Source organism: Diceros bicornis, chromosome 17 (assembly GCF_020826845.1).
Source record: "Diceros bicornis minor isolate mBicDic1 chromosome 17, mDicBic1.mat.cur, whole genome shotgun sequence".
Taxonomy (NCBI): Eukaryota; Metazoa; Chordata; class Mammalia; order Perissodactyla; family Rhinocerotidae; genus Diceros; species Diceros bicornis.
In genome coordinates this window covers 55034667-55054897 of record NC_080756.1, presented here as the reverse complement: position 1 = coordinate 55054897, position 20231 = coordinate 55034667, and the positions used below count along the sequence as shown (strand labels likewise).

Here is a 20231-nt window from a genome sequence, read left to right as displayed (position 1 = left end):
CACATTTTACTCCTCAGCACTACAACTGTCCTGTGTCAGTATTCAATCCTGGTTATGGTTTCCACGACTGGAAACTTCTGGTTTTAGGTGCCACAGAATAATGAATATGTGTATGTACACATATGCCAAGTGGAATTAGCACTGAGCCCACTGATGCTCAGGCAGGAGTGTAGATCCTTTCAAGAAGCCATGCTTCCATTTCTTTGATAGGGAGCATGGTGATCTATTTTGTTAACACATGACTGAACCCTTGCTCTCACATATTTAGGCAATGCAGTCCCCATGACGGGATGTGTAGGTAGAAACCCTCATAAACCCAGATTTCACTTCAGAAATATCAAAGATGTACCCGTTTATGGCTGGGTATACACACATAGAGCCTCATCACACAGCATTCGTCCTCACATACACACTCTAGTGTAAACCCTTAGTACTGGCCTCAAACATCTCCCCAAATAGCTTTTTCCCATGCTCACTCACATCAGTAGCTCCACTGCCTCTGATCCTTTTACATGAATTTATTTCTATACAAGGTTCTAAAAACACCCCTTGGTTTGTACATAATTTTCTTTTTTTTTCTTCATTTTAAATTGCTTTATAACAATTGGTGTCCTGATTTTTTTTCATTTTCTCTTTTCTCTGAAATCTGTCATGATTAAAAAAAAAAAAAAGACAAAAGGAAATAAAAATGCCGTTGGCCAGAAGACAGGATGGAGCAAAACAAAAATGACAAAAATAAACAAAACATCAAATATGAAAATTCTCAGAGATAATGCATTTATAAACACAGAAATGGTTACAACAAAGATGGCCGTGATGAGTGGGTATATATATATATTTATATATATTTATATATATATATATAAATTTGTGTCCGGCAACTGACCGTGGCACCTAGGGAGCTAAGTCCAGTCCTTATGTTTGCCCTGAACTCTCCCTTCTCTGCAACACCCCTTGTTTTGGGTTTTCATAAAGAACACAAAGCTCCCATAGCTCCTTAGGTTTGGGGATGGGAGACTGAGAATACAGGGCCTTGGTTGGCAGAGAAGGGGAGAGGCTCCAAGGAAAACCATAACCCACACTTCTAAGCCACCCTTGACCATTTTGGGGATCTCTGGCCCCTTGGGGACCACATCTCAGCCCTTGCCCCTTTAGAAATAAAGGGGGTCTGACCCCCCACCCAGATCTCCTTCTTCCAGCATTAGGTAGGAAGTGAAGAGAGACCATGAGGGGAAGAAAACAGCTCCTAGGGATCGGGGCACATGAGAAACCTGTTCTTTCGCAGGCAAGAACAGAACAGGAGGCTGGTTGCATTTCGGGCTCCCTTCTCTCTGATATTTGGGAGGGCCAGCCTCTAGTCTTCTATCAGCCCAAACCTGGAGGATTATGAGGGTAAGGACAGAGTAAGTGCCCACACTGGAAAAGTTTCTATGAGGTCATAGCAAATCCCTCCCTTGAGCACCAACCCCCAATTTTTAAAAGCTATGCTTGGGAGGGGAGGCTGCTGGATTACACTACCAGCTCAGTATTCCTTTGCCAATCAGGAGGCTGATGTTCCTTTCGAAGAGGAGTTGAGAATAAGGATGGTATCCTGTGAAGGCAGGCCGTGCCTAAGGCCCAAGGAAATGGAGCCAAGGCCTGTCAAGGAAGAAGAGGACTTTTCCCACCAAGAGGAGTTGGAGAAAGAAGGGACCAGAACTTCTTTCCCCTCTTCCCAGTGGGTGGCAGCACAGGTCTCTATGAGCTGGCCAGGTGCTCCACCTGGATGGTGCTGGTGGTGACAGTGAGGCAGATGTCCTTATGATGCTCCGCCGTCTTATAGGGGGTCAGGTCAAAGGAACACTGGGGTGGAGGGTTGGGGTTGCTGTCCCCACCACCCCCACCCTGGGGGGCTGCCCCAGGGGACTGGAAGTGTGGTGGCTGTGGCTGCTGCTGCTGCTGCTGCTGCTGCGATGCCTGGGAGGCCTGGGCCTGGGCCTGGGCCTGGGCTTGAGCCTGGGCTTGAGCTTGAGCCTGGGCTTGAGCTTGGGCCTGGGCCTGGGCCACTGCTGCTGCTGCTGCTGCTGCCTGCACTTGTTGCTGGAGATCAGGAGGGTTGTGTTTGCGCATATGTTTCATAAGGTACGTTTCCTGAGGGAGATGGTAAAAAGGAATTGAGGAATGAAAGAGAAGGAAAGAGGTCACTTGTAACTAGCATTCTGGGCTTGCTCTTTGCTTTAAACAGCACAATACTTATACAGAGATATTCTGGAGCCATGGGCAAGTTCTCCCCAGGAGGCACTGTCAGTGTGCACTATTGGGTAGAAAGGAGAGGGGGACCTTTAGTCACTGTGGGCATTCAACTGGCACAGAGAAAGCTGTCATTTTCTCAAAGATCTTTGAATGGAACAACTTTACAATCTTTTTCTGGAATCTAATGGAAAACATCTAACTGAAATCTTTCTCCTCCCAAAATTTCAAGTTGCTTTATTTTTCTTTAAGTAAAATGAAGAACCATTGCTTAGCAATCTCTATATGCTTAAGGGATCAGGCATCTCCTATATTCCTCAGCTATAGGTCTATTTAATTTCTGTTCTCTTTACTGATTGGGTAAGTTGGAGCTAGGGAGGTAGCGTATTCAGATCTTATCAAGAAGATGGGATGCAGTGGACTGTGGTCTTACGGCCTACATACAAGGAAAGAGAAGGCACTGGGCACTCACCGATGTATACGCCCGACTACAGATAGTGCAGGTGTACACCTTGGCATGCTTCACCGTATGTGTAGATAGGTGCACCTCTAGTGAGGTCGCGTCTGTGTAAGCCCGATGACAATTGTGGCACTTGAAGGGTTTATCTTTGTTGTGCTGCCGTCTGTGGGACTGAGAAAATTGGGAGAAATCAGGATGAGTACATTGGACTCTTCCCTTCTGCCTCCTTGACCTTAATGGAAAGCCCTGAAGTGAGTGTCAGACCTCCCAGATTCTCTTTCCATCTGTAGGCAGTAGAAATTGCTTCAAATGAAACTTCAGGAGCCACAGGCTAAGGGAAGAAGCATACCTCATGCAGCACATACCAGGATCCTGAGAGTCAGAATGACAGCTATGCTTGGTCCCACTAGTCCAGTGGTTCTCAAAGAGAGGCATGGGGTTCACTAGGGAACACCAAGACCTTTTCAGGGGGCCCACAAGGTCAAAACTATTTTCAAAATAATAGTAAGACAGTGTTTGCCTTTTCACTCATTCTCCCATGACTGTACTGAGATTATATGACGTGTATTACTGCAACAGACTGAATGCAGCAGACAGGAGAATGTGGCCATCTTCTGGTAAGCCAGGCATTAAAGAAACATGCAAAAATGTAAAACAATGCCATTCTTATCACTAAATTTTTTGGAGGGGGGGAATGTGTTTGTAAATATGTTATTTATATTAACATGCAATGTATTTGCTATTTTTAAACAAATTACTAAATAGTTTTTCAAGTTTTTCAGTTTCACAATATCTATAAGGATAGACATTACCCACATCAACAGAAGCTCTCTGGGTTCCCCAATAATTATTAAGAGTGTAAAGGGGTCCTGAAAAAGTTATGGCACTTTAACATCAAGTCTTAGACTCAAGGCCTTGTGTGGAGGGTGGAACATTTACCTGCAGATTGGAGAGCTGTGTGAAGGCTTTCTCACAGCCCGGGTGTGCACATTTGTATGGTCTATCACCGGTGTGGATTCTGCATGGGATGAGAAAAGAAAAAAGGGAAAAGATGTCAGCGAGGCCACTTGGGGATTGGCTCTGTAACAAACCTCAAGGCCATTCTTGCCCTCCTACGGGAGTACGAGATGGTCTCCAGGAGGCACAGCCTCAGCTCCTCTCTGACACGGATCAGGCCATGGTGCCTGATTTCTGCTCACTGCCTGCATCACTCAGCTCAAGCTGGGCTCCTCTCTGCGGGGGAGGAGAGACTGTGGCTCAGCAGCCAAGGGACAGGCAGTCCACAATATGGCATACAAGTCAGCTCCTACAGTAACTGTCCCTAATGAATGTTCAGAAACATAAGGTAAACACAATGGTAAGGAAAAAGAAACACATAACACTTCTTCCTTGGCCCCTACCATAAAGCCAGAAACCACGCCCTCAGCCTTGAGCACCACTCCCAGAGAAAGTTCTGGTGTCAAAGAAAAACAGAGAGTTATGCTAATTGTGGAAAGTAGCAGCAATATTAATACTCGAGGAAACTCCTTGGGGCTTTTCCCAGTCCGGTCCCCTAACAGCAGGAAATGCCAAGTTGAGTACCAATTTGACCTCTTTCCCAAACACTACAAGGCCCTCCACTGAGATGAGCCAAGGACTTGAGGGTGTGCGGACACCTGCTCCTCTTCAGGGACTTGAGAACCATCTTTGTGATCAGGTGTTTTTGTGGACCTCTGGTATAAAATCTTGAAAACATCGCAGGACATGTCTCCTTGTGAAGAAAGCCCAACTCCTCCTCTTCGCAAAGCAAGACATCTGACCACTTTAGGGGAATCACCACATCCAGCAGCAGCCGGGTGAGAAGGCCTATGGCCAGGAAGAGTCTGGACTCCAGTTCAACTTGAGATACCACTGAAGGAGAGCATCAACTCTTGTAGCTGGCAGGTTCACTTCCTCCTAGTCACTCTTTCCTTTTGTTTGCCAGTTCTTTGTGAATATTTAGGACATGTTTTCTTTTGTTCTCTACTCCTGCCATCCCTTGGAGCCTTGCTTGTTGCTGTAGGTGTCACCAGGCTGGTACCCAGCTAAAGTCTGTTTATATTTCCTGTTCATAATTAGTGTCCTAAGGGTTAGAGGTATGGTTTTCTTCAATCAAATGCCCCTGTTTTGGCATCAAGGAGAAAATCTTGCAAGATGTGTGCATGGGTGTTTTCAGGGAGAGAAATGAGAGAGAAATATTGTCTCTGCTTCAAGTAAAAGTCTCTTCCTCCAATGGATCAGGGAACATCACAGTCCTTGCATCTCCCTGACGTAGCTTCTGCCCCAGAAAGGCTCTCTCTGAGCGTCCACTTGTGTCTCCAGTGTTGCTTGTTCTTTCTCTCAGATGCCAGTCGTGTTCTCCTCCAGCCAGGCCTCTCCCCCGCCCCCCGCATGCGGGTTGTTGTGTGTGTCCGGGGCGGGGGGGGGGAGGGCATGCCAGCGGGGCGGGGGCAGTAGCCCGCCACTCTCCCTTACCGTGTGTGCTGCTGGAGGTGGGAGAGCTGGCGGAAGGCCTTCTGGCAGTAGGAACAGTTGTAGGGCTTGGCCCCCGAGTGGATACGGAGGTGCTGGGCCAGGTAGGAGGTGTTGGCGAAGGTCTTGGAGCAGTGCGGGCACTTGTGGGGCTTGATGGTCTCCGTGTGCATCTTGGAGTGGATCCTGCCGGGGAGGAGAGGAGGGAAGGGGGGAGGAGGAAGCAGTTCGACACCATGGGCTCAGCTCTCTGCTGGGTGAAATGATGTTGCTTGACGGGATGAGAGCACCCCCTCCTCCCTCCTCCCAAACACATTCCGGCCTGGATAGGCTAATGAAGAGGACACCCAGGTCTAGGTTGTTGCTGATCTTAAGTCGGTGGCTAGAATGGCAGTGAGATGATGAAGAGCTGCAACCCCTGGCTCCTGGTGATCTTAAAGATTTCAGTCTCGTCAACCCTCTGCTTTATTCTAAGGTTACACTCACCACAGATACCCTGCTTCCAAATAGTAATTTGAACAAAGACCAATACCGCCTGTTCCCCATGGACCTGAAGTTGAATGCACACCTTGGCTCTGAACTGAAGCATATAGTAAAAGCAGGGCCTGCTCTGCAGATTTCCAAACACAGACACAGAGAGAAACCACAAAAATCGTTCCAGACTTTGGGATTGGAGACCATAATTTTCCAGGCCCCCCACCACAAACTGCTAAGACATATACTTTATTTTTCACAGACAGTAATGGGAGAGAATTGAGGCTCCCAAAGGGCAAAGTCGAAAGGGAACAAAGAAAACACATGGAGAGAAGAGCAGGTGCAGGCAACATGGCCTTGGGGTGAGGGGTTCACCACCAGGTAGTGGGGTAAAACCAAGAGCAGCCTTACCGGGTGTGCTGCTGGAGGTGAGAGAGCTGGCGGAAGGATTTCTCACAGAAGTTACAACTGTAGGGCTTAGCCCCTGAGTGGATACGGATGTGCTGGGCCAGGTAGGAGCTGTTGGCGAAGGTCTTGGAACAATGTGGGCACTTGTGGGGCTTGGTCTCGGTGTGTGACTTGGAGTGGATCTGCATCTCCGACTTTGAGTAGAATGTCAGTGAGCACATCCGGCACCTGGGCCAAGTGAGGGCAGCAGTTAGAACCCTTCCCACCAAGAGGGCATTGCTGAACCCTCCCCTCCACTTCCAAAGAAGCCAACTATCTGATCTCTCTCCTATTCCAACTACAGGCCCTTGAGAGGAAGATCTCTATCTTATTTCTCTTCATAGCTTAAGCCTCTAACACAGCCCAGTACAACATATTCAATAAATGTTTGCTAAATGATTGGACTCCGTAAGTGTTTACAAAAATAAGAATTCAACCAGGTAAGACAGGAAAATCTCATTATGGTCTCTGGGCTGATGTGGATTTCACTGGGCCAGAAATATCAGTTAACTTCTGTTTTCCTTCTGCCTATAACGTGATTTCAAACTTTTAAAGAACTCTTTTCCCCAATTTCCCATGTATAAAGTACATCCCTCAGGTATTCCCCAAGCTCCTGAGATGATTAATGAGGACACACTGACTAGATTCCCGGAAGAACTTCTCTCCATCTCCTCAGATAACTGTCTTCTCTCAGATTTTCTCCTACTTCCCTTTTGCCAGTGATTCCTAGGGATGGGGGTAGGGAAGTATCAGAATTATTTGGAGGGGCTTTTCCAAACCATATATGTCTGGTCTCTACCCTATATCTGATGTCCCACCAACCACCCCCAACCTCCAGCCCCTTGGCAATCAAGTGAAAATCACTTCTGCACTGAGCCAAGGTCACTGCTGGGAGTGGGTTGTATCCCTCAAATGTTTAGGAGAAAAAGTTTTGCGAAACACTGAGCATTCCATGCTAAACCTTTCCTCTTTCCTAGCACATGGAGCCAACGTCCGCACTCTGCCTTGACATCAATAGCATCTGAATATACTTTCTCTCATCCCCTGAGTTGGTAATCCTTCTTCCTGCTCTGACACTGCCCAACAATATCAAATAAGGAGGCCTCTGAGCAAGATAAGCCACAACTATCAGACTTTATGGGGTAAAAGCTATCTGTGTGTGAGCTGGAACCCTATTATTCCTAAACAACTCACCAGCACACAATGTGGGCTAGTAGAAAGGGCAACAGCCTGGAAGCCAGGCAACCGGGGCAAGTCCCTCTTCTTTGGGTCCTCGCCAACTTATCTCCATAGGTGGGGCTTGGGATGGTGCCAGGGAATGATTTCTGTTTTTTTCTGATCCCAGGAGAATTTTTAGAGAATACCTGAGATCAAGACTAAAAAGAACTCTGAGTTCCTCAGAGAAAAAGATATCACTGTTAGTTTGGAGTATGGTCCCTGTTACTAAATGCTTTTACTAAAATTCTAATCATTAAGGCCAATTTCTATTTCTCTAGTCACTTGATAACTCTTAAGGAAATCTGATTGCCAGTTTACCAATCCCTGGCAGTTGTCTGGGATGCCCAACCATTGTACGGGAGGTGAGGAGGTTCTCTTTATAGATAGCATGGTCCAAAGGACACAGCCAATGGAAGACAGCCAATGAGGGTCTGGACACCTGGGCTCGACTCACGGTTCAGTTATAGGCTTGCTCATCAGTCTAGACCTCAATTTTCTGGTCTGTAAAATGGAGAGATAAATACCTGCCCCTAGCAGGGCCAGAAACACCCAGGACAGTCAAAGGTAAGCCAAATGTTCTCTAACAACAAAATTGCATTAATGTTAACAGCACCAGTGCTGATGGATGAGTTCATGCTACTATACATTTCACTAAGACTGAGGTTAGAAACTGGACACACTATCACTTGGAGGGGAACTGTACTAAAGTTACAAAATAATTTCCCTTGGTTGCTAAAATTTCTCAGACGTGGTTAACAACACATTCATTTTATACAAAATCTCATTAGTTTGTGTGTGAGTGTTGAACACACACTGCACCCTTAATATGAAATTAAATATAAAAGAGAAAATAACCCTCTTCATCAAAGTTTTCAACTAGAGAAGAATCTGCAAAACTTAAATTCATGGATAATGGACTGGCAACAAAATAAGCAGTCTCAAAGGTCCTAGGTATAATAATGATGATGACGATGAGAATAATAGTTGCCATTTGTTGTTGTGCCTGATACTGCCAGGCACCCAGTTAGGCACTTTAAACACATTGTTTCCACTCCTCACAACAACCTGGCAAGTATTATCCCTGTTTTACATAAAGGAACACAAAGGCTCAGAAAGGTTAAGTAATTTGCCAAAGGGCAAACAGTTATTCACTACAAAGCCATGACTCTAACCTAATTTAAGATTCCTCACACCAGAGGTATTTAAGGAGAGGTTGGAGCATCATCTGCCAGGAATGTTCAGTAGACTAAAACTACAGAGAAGGGACTGGCTTAGATGACCATTAAAGTATTTCCAAGTCTGAAATCCTAGGAAGCCAAACAAAAGAGTACAGTCCTTTAATGCAAGGTGTTGAGTGATCAGAGAGAAATCTGATTTAGCAGTAGGCAGTTAGCAGGGGATAGAAAGCCAGCCCCCGCATCACCAGGTTCGTAACTCCAGGGGGCACCATTCATATCCAACAAGAGAATGGTGCTCCTTTGGAGGCATGCAACGCAATGGCCTTGGTTACAACAACCACTTTAAATTATCTTTCCATTTTTTTCTAAGATGCTCAACACAATTTCAAATACTCTGATTTTTCCCTCAAAACATTTCCACAAGATAGATGAGGACCATGACTGATCTTCCCATTTTACAGATGGGAACAAAGAGCTAGAAATACGTTGACTTGCCCAGAGTAACAGAACCCAATTCCCCCAATACTCAGTGAAATGCCAGTGACCACAGGAACGGATGTGGCTGACCCACACGTGCATCGAGATAGGGACTCTGTGATGAAAAAGAGTCCTTTGAACTTCAGAGTTCTGAGTTTCTGAAGAAATTCCGTTCACCTAGAATATAATTAGTCGCCCTTGAATTTCAGAGTTCTCTGTAGTCACCTGGGCGTGGGGCCTGTCAAGAATTCCAAAAACAGGGCCGGCCCCATGGCTTAGCAGTTAAGTGTGCGCACTCCGCTACTGGCGGCCCAGGTTTGGATCCTGGGCACACACCGACGCACCGCTTCTCCGGCCATGCTGAGGCCGCGTCCCACATACAGCAACTAGAAGGATGTGCAATTATGACATACAACTATCTACTGGGGCTTTGGGGGAAAAAAAAAAAGGAGGAGGATTGGCAATAGATGTTAGCTGAGGAGCCGGTCTTCCTCAGCAAAAAGAGGAGGATTAGCATGGATGATAGCTCAGGGCTGATCTTCCTCACATACATACATACATACATACATAAATAAATAAATAAATAAGAATTCCAAAAACATTGAGGGTGTGGAAAATCCTATCAGGGCTTCTTTCCAATTGTATCTTCACATTTCTTCCCATATACACAGTTTGGGAAGTCCAGAGATAGCTTTAATGTGGGTCCAAAAAACAAACAAATAATAAACCTTGGCAGAATCAGAGGACCTGATCCATGTGAAGGGCTCCCCTGCATGTCAGAGAACTCTCCCACTACTCCCACAACAACAGATTTTGTATAGGTGTATCTCCATGTCACAATAACCTCACTTTAAACAAAATACATAAAAATCCAGATTCCCACAAAATAAATTTAAAAGGGATTTTCATTTTATGGTGTGATATATATATAAAAGAATGCCTTTAAATGAATCAAACTTGTCAGGTACCTTTATAATATATGATGTAAACATTTTCCAGGAATACTTTTATTGTATAAAGTGGGGTACACCTGTAGTAATAAAACTGAACTTTCGGATTATGAGCTGGAATTCTACAATGTGCCCAATACTTTCTGCATAGCAACACTCCCCTCATTTTCACTTACAAAGAGGGATTTAAACGCTCTGTGGTCATGGCTACTCTCCACGGTATAAGTGTACAACACAAATAAAAATAAGTGCTAAATGATGACTATTTCTTATCTCTTTCTTTTGAAGTTCCCAACATTTCAAACCTTATCTGATATATACTCCCAACAAATGGGAGGCATAAACAGAATTCTCCTCATTTTACAGATGAGGAAACTGAGGCCCAGAGAGGGGAAAAGGACTTGCCCAGGGTCACACAGCAAGTTCGTGGTGGAGCCGGGAACTGAATCCATGAGCCCAAGGCTCTGTCCATTTCCTGTGCCGCAGTTCCCTTCGCTCCTAAAATGGGAACAACATTGCCCATCTCGGTACACTAAGGACAGACCCAATCTCCCAGCCATGCACATCTGCCCCTATCTGCATCAAAGCTGTGACAGTGGTTACCCCACTCTGTATAGTGGGATCAAACTCCCCAAACCCTCTAGGGCCCTTGATAGTTCTCAAGGAGATAAAGAGATTTCCAACTTTCAAAGGGCAGGGAGTTTAATCATGTAATTATTTTTATATAGTACCACATGCAAATATAATGCTTTTTGGCAATGGACAACTTAAAGGAAGTGGAGAATCAAAATGACTTCCATGAACTAGAAAGTGAGCAAACAGTCATTCTATAAGCATATATTCCAAGGGGTGAAGGGAGGTATCCTATTCTTCCCACTTTTTCAAGTAGACCCGTCCCGTCATCCCAACCATGCAGGGTCAGGCAAGTTCAGTGCTCAAATATGGCCCAAGAACTGGTGGGTGGCACACGGGTTAAGGTTAGGGGCTTACAAGAAAGGTTTCTTGGAAAAATAGGAATGGAAAAAGTAGAAAGCAAAAAGGACCTGGAGACAGAGTCTTAAACCCAGCCTAAAGCCTTGTTATAAGAAAGAAACTTTATTGTGTCACTCAAAAATAAGTCAATGCTGATGACCCCAAAAAGGAAGGGGTACAATGTGTCTCTATCTTGGGAGAAGGGGCATTAGAGAAATGCCAGCTCTACCTTCCTAGTCCACGCCAGAACACCTGACATGCAAGTGGATGAGGCAGAAAGCTGTCAGAGCAGAGCCTGACTCGGGGCAGGACACAGAGGAGGCAGGGAAGCTGAGACAGTGATCCTCACCCCATCCTGTCCCTGACTCGGATTCTTACCTGTAGGTCTTGCCGTCTTTCTGATGGTCATCATCATCCTCAGGGGAGAGAACGTAAGGGTCATTCATCTCAGGCAGCCCTGATTCTAGCATCCGCTTCTTCTTTCGGCCCCGGGGAGGCTTAGGAGCCACATTGCCACCTCCACCACCACCTCCACCTCCTTCCTCCGTTAGGGTGGATGCTACCTTCTTGGAGAGGTCAGGGACCACCTGCAGGGCTTGTGAGCCAGGGGGAAGAGCTGAGACAATCATGGGAGCCGAAATGGGGAAGGTCTGAGCTGATGAGGCTGTGGTCACAAGGGAGCCTGAGGGGGACGTGATTACCAAACCGGGACCTAGGGTTGGGAGAAAAAGGAGATGGTGTCATGTTGTCCAGTCCTGATCCTAATCCTATTTAATTTCCCCCAATCATTGTCTAATTAACCCCACCCCACCGCCCCCCAGCCCAGAGTATATAGGAAACCCCAAACCCTGTAGAAAAATAACGGTCTCCTAACCCCTGTCCCCACCCCACCCCCGGTAACAGTGAGATTTACCCCTTGATTGACTCCCTTCTCTTCTCCACCTCTGAGAACAGGAGACTCCTTGATTCAGAGAAGGAAAGAATGTCACCTCCTCAAAGGCAGGGACCGCATCTTCTACTTCTTTGTATCCCCCACAATGCCTAGCGCATTGCTAGGCACACAGTAGGCACTTAATAGAAATTTGATTCAGTAATCAAACACATATCCCACTCCCCATGTCCTTGGAGCCCGCCAGCCTGGGGTACTGATCATGGAAGATCAACACCTCAGATTGGAGAAGAGCAGAGTTGCTCACCAGCAGTCATCAGTCCAGTAGACGGCACAGGGACCACCGTGATATTCTGAGTAACGGATGCCTGGCTATGTGGGGTCAGCTGGTCTGACTTGGACTCTGTGTCCATACTGATGCCCGAGGGCAGGGACACCGAGGCAGGCACTGTTAGCAAGGTGGGGTAGTGGGGTGGAGCCAGCCCACAGCCCTTCTCTGGCAACAGCTGATCCTTCATCTTGTTGATGAACATTGTGTTCTCAATCTAAAAGAAAAGGAAGAGTGAGGTGAGCGGCTTTTCAGGGAGAGTCTGATTTTGTCTGCTCCCTAAGCACTCCACATTGTCTGTCCTCCTCCGTGGAGATCAAGGAACAAGTAGTTAATATCTTTGTGCTTCCAGAGAGAAGCCAAGACAGAAACACTGTATAATTCTCCGTGATGGATGACCCAGTGAAATAGCATGTGATTTATCTTGCTTCAGTCTCCACAGTAACAGAACTTACTACTCAGAGCTGACAAAAGGACATAATAGGAGAGGAGCAAAAAAACAAACATCACCTACCTGTCCTGAGACTGTGGGGATAGAAGGCCAGAAGTACGGGTTAGAATTGAAGTGAGATTCTTCCATTCTACCTGAAGAAAGAGAGACCATATTACACTGACGGATAAATCTGAAGAAGCTTACCAATGGAGACCGAGAGTTGAGGCGTCCCTGGTCTCTTCTTTGGAACCTGACCACATGGCTGGAAATTAACAGCGAAGACTTTGGATCTAGAATATTAGTCCCTTTAGTCAGAGCCACTCAGCACCAAATCCCCATCCAACAGAGGCTATCCTAGTTAAGATGCAGGTGAAAGAACTTATACACATCTCATTTACCCACAGAATGTTTCCCATACCCTAAAGAAACAGAACTGGTATTATTTTCCTTTGCTGACAAAAAGAGAAATTGAAGTTATGAGAGGGGAAGGGATGTGCCCAAGGTCTCACAAAGCAAACCACTGACTGGCTTGAAAACAGCCAGGGTACCTACCATTGTTCCTCTTTTCCTTTATCCCTCAAATCCATCTTGCCGAAATAAAAAATTTCAAGAATTCCAACTGACACATCTATAGTTCTATGCAGCTTGAAAAGGTTCCAGGCCAGAACACAAAATACCCAAGGGAATTAAAGAACGAAATTGGCAGAAATCAGAATCAACGTATTTTTTGAGTACCAAATAATATCTGGGGACCACACCCCCTCGTTTCACCAAGGTCTAAGAACATCCATGGTGCTGCACTGGGTACCACACATGCTGGGCTGAGCAGTGAGAATCTAGGAGTTCCCAGCTTAAAAAAAGGTTCTAGGGGCCGGCTTAGCGGCATAGTGGTTAAGTTCACATGCTCCACTTCAGCGGCCTGGGGTTTGCCAGTTTGGATCCTGGGCGTGCACCTACACACCGCTCATCAAGCCATGCTGAGGCGGCTTGTATGTCCCACACACAGCAACTAGAAGGATGTACAATTATGACTTACAACTATCTACTGGGGCTTTGGGGAGAAAAAAGGCAAAAAGGAGGAAGTTTGGCAATAGATGTTAGCTCAGGGCCAACCTCCCTCAACAAAAAAAGATAAAGAAAAGAAACAAAGGATTCTAGCATCAGCAGTAGCAGCCCAAATGTCCACCTAAAGACATTCAGAATAGGGATAACAATGGGCCAGAAGACATACACAAGGCTCCTGCTTTATAGTTCTCAAACACTATGCTTCTAAGAGTTCAAGTTCTTCTCTGTATGTGCATGATAAGAAAGCTTAAAACTTTGGGAGTGAAGAATAAGCAAGAAAAGTAATCCCTCAGAAGCACACTGCAAGTCACAGATGGGTACAGAATCCAGGCATCCCGCCACTCATTTTCACACTCTGATCACTTCTCCCAGCAAGGCTTAACTGGCAGTATGTTGGTCAAGAGTGGCTTCCCAAAATCCTGGACCACGAAAAATCTAGCCCAGCAGAAGGCAGGTGAAGAGGGAGTATGAGACTGAGGGAATGGGGAAGTGAAGAACAGCAGGAAATAAACATTATCATCATGCTGCTACTCTGAGCCAAGAGCAACCAAGACTCAGGTGGGAAAGAAGGACCTATGACTTACAGCCACGGTCCCAGTCCTGCTAAGGATATGCTGAGGCAGATACCAGAGATACCAAGAGCTGGAGGGTAGACTGGGCACAGAAACTGGGTTTCCAGTAGTGACAATGGAAACTAGGAAAGCTCTTCAACAAAGGAGCTGAAGCAGAAAGGATATCCCTCTAAATGTCACCCTATTCCTTATCCTTCTCGAGAAGTCTCATCACATCTTTTGCTCTATTAAACAGTATCCTCAATTTTCAGAAATCCTATAAAGGGAAGCAGAACTGAATTTCAGCCTACTGTTTCCTAGAAAGTAGCAAAGGAGAGGAGTGGAATGCACCAAATCTGTGACTACAACAGCTTTACACAAATGAGGCTCAATATTAAATGGCTGAGGATCAACCACAGGCAAATCCTGCTCCCCAAGTTACAAAATACAGTAAAACCAGACAGTCTCTGAAACAGGTGCTAAGCTTTTTCCTTCCAGCATTAGCTTTATGAAGGGGCCTGAGGTCTTCCTCAGGCAGTAGAAATCAAGAAACAAACAGATTACAGTTTAAGGGGATCCAATCTTGCCAAGCCTTCTGTGAGGCAAGGTCTTGGACCTCCCAACAGTCTCTAACGTAGGAGTCATCACTCAGTAAACAATTCCATATTTAATGAACTCAGTGACAGTGGACTCCATACATACTGATTCTGAAAACAATGTTAGGGGCTCAAACCTTAATCCACAACCTCCATCTGTCTAACCATCCAGCTGAGAGAAATAAAACAGACTCGAGTGGTGAGGTAAGGTGGAAATGAAGTAGACAATGAGGCTAGAGAGTAAAAGAGAGGAGGGTCTAATTATAATTTCCCTCTGAAGAGTCAATGAAGTAAACGTATTATGGATGTGAAAATTTAGGAGGGAGGAACTGAGAGCCTGAAAATAAGAATGTCCTCAGATAGGATTCCTGTGAACAAGGCCCTCCCTCCCAAAAAAGATTACATCCATTCATGTCGTCCTACAAGTGGTCTCACAAGTGGCTCAGGTGAAGCAGTTTCTGAGCGAAGTAGCACCTGTAGGTTCTTATAAAGGGGACACGCAAGGTGATGTGGTCGACAATATCACCACCACCATCACCATTAACATCTACTAAGTGCTTATTGTGTTCGAGGTACCCTTCTAAGCACTTAACAATTACCATATCATTTAATCCTCACAACAATTCTATGAAGTAGGTATTGTAATCCCCATTTATCAAATGAGGAAACTGGAGATACAGACTTGAACAGTAAATAGCAGAGCAGGCAGCAAAGAGCAAGTTAGCAAAAAGGAGTCTACAAGGGACCAAAACCACACAACTGAAGTACATGCTCTCTGATGTTGTGGCTTGATTCATGAATTAAAATTCAGAATATTTCCAGGAATGGACTATACATTTTTCAGGTAGTTCTCAAAAAATGTTTTCAAAAATGAAGTTTGTGATAACAGCACAATGCAGTTAAAGATGATATTCTCTGTTTACATCCTGTGAAACCTCACTCGGCCACTAAGATAAATGATTTTAGAACGATGGAGTCTTAAGTAAAAAGGCCAGACTATCCAGGGGGGTAAACTGAATAAAAGGCCCCTCCACTTCCCCGGATACTCAGTTTATCACTCTGCTTTGCTTCTTAAAAGAACAAAGCTGAAGACCAGAACCACACCTAGCCCTGGGACAAAATGATAAATGTGCCTTGTGGGCTTCCAATAAATATATCAGCCCAAAAACGGTGGTACGAGGAGAGTATGCTTGCCCAACTAGAAGCAATATTTGCCTGCAAAATGACACCCGAGAAATGCTGTACCACTGTCCTGATGAGACTGACTGAAATCTCTGTATCCCTGAAATGAGATCCAACAGAGAGCAAAGAAGGAAGGCTCTTTCCAGAACACAATGTAAATGGTGCCCCTTTGAGTTGTGCGACACAGTGCCCCTGGTGCCCAATCACTCAAATACCTGTTTACTGTCACTTTTACCACTTATCCTCTTAACTCTCTTTCATGGAGGAACTCTCACCAAACCATCCCAACATCTAAGCAGGCACATATCGACATTTTTAAAACCCGAAGAAGCCCAATGATATTATGAGGAAACCCCGTCTCTACACAGAGCACCAGTTTTGATGATTATGCCAATATATTAAAACAAAACAAAACAAAACTGGTTTACCCTAGACTGGGAAGGAAGTGGAAAGCTTCTATCATAGCCCCAAAGAGCAGGAAAGAAGGAAAAACAGGTAGGAAGAAGAATGTTGGCAGATTGAAAATCTGGGTTCTAATTTCAATTTTACCACTGCCCCATGCCTCCACCATTCTGTTAGTAAGAAGTAAGGTTTACTATAATTAAGGTGGACAGTACTTTCAAGAAGTTCAAGGAACTACATATTCCTTTTCCAATCTCGAAAGAAATCTTGGAAGCACTGAGGAGGTAAAGAAAAAAGACAATATTAACTAACATCCACAAAACACATAGTAGGACTTGAACTTTTGCACCCGAGTTTTGTCCATCTGTCCATCCTTCCACAGTGCCACCAGTCATCCAGGGATAAAGATGTCACTGCCTCCAGCATGTGATTTTGGTAGATGAGGCAAAGACTGTCAGCTCTTTCCCGGTACTTCCTACAATTTTTTTACTGTTGTTCTTCAAATAAAGCATGATTTTCTTTCCTCAAGAAAATAATATTCCCTTAACACAACCAACCTTTAGAAAAATCATGAAATACTCACACCAACCAAGTTTAGCAGCTAGAGAATGGATCTAGGAACCAAGACTTCTGGAATCTAATTCCAGGTCCTCCATCAGCGGATGACTGAATAATTTACTTACTCTACTAAGTTTCTATTTGGGCAGAGGATGGAGGAGAACAACAAATTCATAAGGCATACAATGACGGGCTGGAGGCAGCACAAAAAAGAAAAGCATAAAATGCTCACAGTGCTTCTGAAAGGAAGAGAGCTAGAGAAATACTTCCACGTGATGATGACTATTAGTGACAATTAGTGAAAATTACATAAAGACCACATAATTACAAAGGAACTACCCAAAAGTATCAGATCCATAGCCTCTAGGTTACTAATCACCAACTAGAAGCACTAACGAGAAATAGAGATGCACAGAAAAACCAACTCAAATTCAACTATATAGAAAGAACTTGACCCATGGATCTCAGACACTGTACTGAGAAAAACAGTTCCAAAATGCACAATCGCAGAAAAGTTGCAATATTAGCTAAGGACTCAAACTGAAGAAACACAGAGAACCATTTTTTCTCCGTAAGGAAACAAAATCTTTTTTTCAGGTCCTAAGGACATTCAACAAGCATCCCAATAAGATTTGAGGCCTTCCTCCTATCTGCAAACTCTTCCAAGTACAAAAGAACTCAGAACAAGTTGATCCCAATTCTATTGGGAAAAACTATACACCATGCCCAAACAGATTAACAGGAACAATACTACCACACTGCCGGCAATCTGGGCCAGCACCTTCTACCCTGGGCTGGACCACTGTACCCTGCATCCTATGGGAAGAACACCAGAGCGGTTCCCCTTGCCCTGCCCATTCCACTATAAATGATGGATCTGGGGCAGTGCAAGGCAGGGAAAAAAAAAAGGCTGTAGAAGAGGAGATATGCACCTAATATTTAATCATCCACTTGGCTCAGAAACCTATGGGGAATAAATTTTATAAACCAGCCTCGAAGTGGTTCTTAGGTTCACCTCTAGAATTATAAGCTCTGAACTCAAACTCTTTTGGGTGGATATATGGTCATTTCCAGGCTACCTAAAACTCCATCACCATCAAGCCTCATAGTTTGAATTCTTCCAGACCTACTTCTGCAGTCTGCTCCATCAATTTTATCCACTTTACTTCAAACTACCCACAAACCAGTTTTTTTCCTGAAAACTTCACCCTGCCACATCAAATTCAAATAACCCTGTGTCACAGATTCTAATCACTCAACAGATCCACTCCAAAGACTCTGCTGCGATGTTAAGGATATGAACCCCACTCTAAACTCAACTCTGCTTGTTCCAAATACAGGAAAGCAATCCTGTAAGCTACGCCACAAGGACTATACTGGCCACTAGGGCCCATGTGTCCCCAAACGCAGAATAAATTTCTCCTTTGGACACAATGTAACACTACTTAGTGATTTCACTTCAGCATTTCACAACTCATTCCTGGTGAGTACTGGTGGGAATGGAAGATGATGGGATACGGTGCCAATTTTTTACCCTAAAACTCTCTGGGTACCCTCAAGAGATAATAGGAAAAGGCTGATTTTTCTTCCACAGCAAACACCAGTATTACAATTGCTATCACTTGAAGAATTCCATCACATTGTCCAAAAAAAGCCCATCTGATTATGACCCCTTCTCCCCCCAAACCAGAAAAGCCATTAACCCAAAATTGTCTTACCCTCTCTCTCTCTTCCTCCTGTCGTCTTATTCCTTCTCCTTTCCAGGGCTCCTGAACTTTCTGTAAACAAATTGTCTGGGTTACCAGGGCCAGTAAGGGTGCAGCCACCAGAGAACTGTGAAGAACTTCAGGAATTCTTTTGACTGTCAGCAGTCAGTCAGAAAGGCACGCGGACCCCCAACCAACAATCCAAAGATGCAAGGATATAACAACAGGCGTGCAGTGCCACCCCTATGTGCACAAGGGAAATAAATCCAATTCCCAGAAACTAAGACGAACTCTATCACCAGTGTTTGGGTTCCAGCCCTGGGCTCAGACGCTGGTTCTTCTTCGTTCCCCTGGGCCACAGGTAACCAGTGGTCAGAGAACAGAAGAGATGGAAGAAGAGAGGGGTCGCTGCCCCCTGGGGATTGGCTCAGAAGGCAAAGCTGAGGACTGGGGAGATGCACAAGCCCTTGTGTCAGGCACAGTGCCAGTTCAGTCCCAGCCACTTCCTCTGGCCTCCCCCCCACTTCTGCGAGGACTTCGCCCCTGCCTACCCAAGGCCTTGCGCCAAGAAGTACCTCCCTCAGCCTCCACAGTGGTCTATCTATTGGAAACCACAGCTGTCCCCCCAAAACCTCCTCTCCCTTGAGACAGCCCCTGGAAGCCTTCTCCTGATGTCGCCCCCCACCCCTTCCTCAAAGACCCTTTTTTGGGACGTCCCTCCTTCCCCTCCAGGGAGCTGAACTCGGCCACCCACCAGACAGACACCCGCCCCCTAAGCCCCCCCATTCCTCCCCATCGCCCGCTTCTCCACAACCACTTCCGGTTCCGGGACGGACACACATACAGTCCCATCGTGGACCCCCCCCTTCCCGCCCCCCCAAGGAAAAGGGGAGGGGGGAGGAGCGGAGAGCTTGGCGCGCGCCAGCTGCAGCGGCGCGAGACTCACCCGGCGGCGACGGCTGCGGCGGCGCCAGAGCCGGAGCGCGGGAGGGGCGGCGTTTGCTGGGAGAGGGAGCCGAGTGGGGTGGGAGGACCAGGAGGGGGCGCGGGGAGGGGGGAGCGCGCGGCGGAGCGCGCGGGCACGCACTTTAGGCGCGAGACAGACCCACAGACTCACACGCACGGAACGCGCGCGAGACACCCGCAGGGCGGGGGCGCGAGGCAGTGGGTGGCCCCCTCCCTCCCCTAACACTCACCCGGAAGTGGTACTGCCGCTCGTGCTCCCGGGAACCCCAATTCCTCCACGCCCCCTCCCTCCCTCCCTCCCCCCACAGGCTCGGAGGAGAGCCGCGGCGGAGAGAAGGCGGGAGCGGAAACGAAAAGCGGGGGGAAGGAGGGAAATAGCGCTGTAGCGGGGGGCGGCAATGAGGAAAAGGGGGGAAATGCAAAGGTCGAGTCACTTCCGGGAGCGGGAGGGCATATCCGGCGCTGCTAGGGCTCCAGGATACTCAGGGCAGAAGTTACGACAAGTAGGGGCGGAAGTGGCTTCTGCCTGGGGACACGGTAGAACCCTCTGTGGATGTGACGCCACGACGGAAGTGCAGGCGGGTTCCGCTAAGGGCAGAAGCTGAACCTTCGGAACGGCGGTCCCAGGTTTCCGGAAGGGACTTCTGGGCAAGTGGGAGG

General features: G+C 46.3%; 1 protein-coding gene across 12 annotated transcripts; it reads right to left on the bottom strand.

The window, feature by feature from the left end:
* Positions 1–503: 503 nt before the first annotated feature.
* On the bottom strand, positions 504–20009 carry ZNF384 (zinc finger protein 384). 12 transcript variants are annotated; one of them, XM_058558951.1, is made up of 13 exons: positions 19802–20009; positions 19552–19607; positions 18618–18677; positions 12627–12697; positions 12092–12329; positions 11809–11856; positions 11274–11607; positions 10329–10421; positions 6065–6289; positions 5183–5365; positions 3629–3707; positions 2702–2860; positions 504–2130 (listed from the first exon to the last, which is right to left on the bottom strand). In XM_058558951.1, the coding sequence occupies exons 4-13, from the start codon at positions 12690–12692 to the stop codon at positions 1738–1740; spliced, it is 1818 nt and encodes a 605-aa protein (XP_058414934.1). In that variant the 5' UTR covers positions 12693–12697; positions 18618–18677; positions 19552–19607; positions 19802–20009; the 3' UTR covers positions 504–1737. The 12 variants fall into 12 exon arrangements, with proteins under 12 accessions (XP_058414934.1, XP_058414933.1, XP_058414937.1 ...); XM_058558950.1 differs by lacking the exon at positions 19552–19607; XM_058558954.1 differs by lacking the exon at positions 19802–20009 and having other exon boundaries at positions 12627–12693; positions 19552–19776.
* Positions 20010–20231: the final 222 nt, after the last annotated feature.

Bases quoted from the DNA above. Each gene is read 5' to 3' on its own strand.
- ZNF384 (XM_058558951.1), bottom strand. From the start codon at position 12,692: ATGGAAGAATCTCACTTCAATTCTAACCCGTACTTCTGGCCTTCTATC. The intron at 5,366-6,064 runs GTAAGGCTGCTC...CCTCCCCGGCAG, and splicing joins CACCTCCAGCAGCACACCCG to GATCCACTCCAAGATGCACA. The intron at 2,131-2,701 runs GTGAGTGCCCAG...CATCTCCCTCAG, and splicing joins GTAGTCGGGCGTATACATCG to GAAACGTACCTTATGAAACA.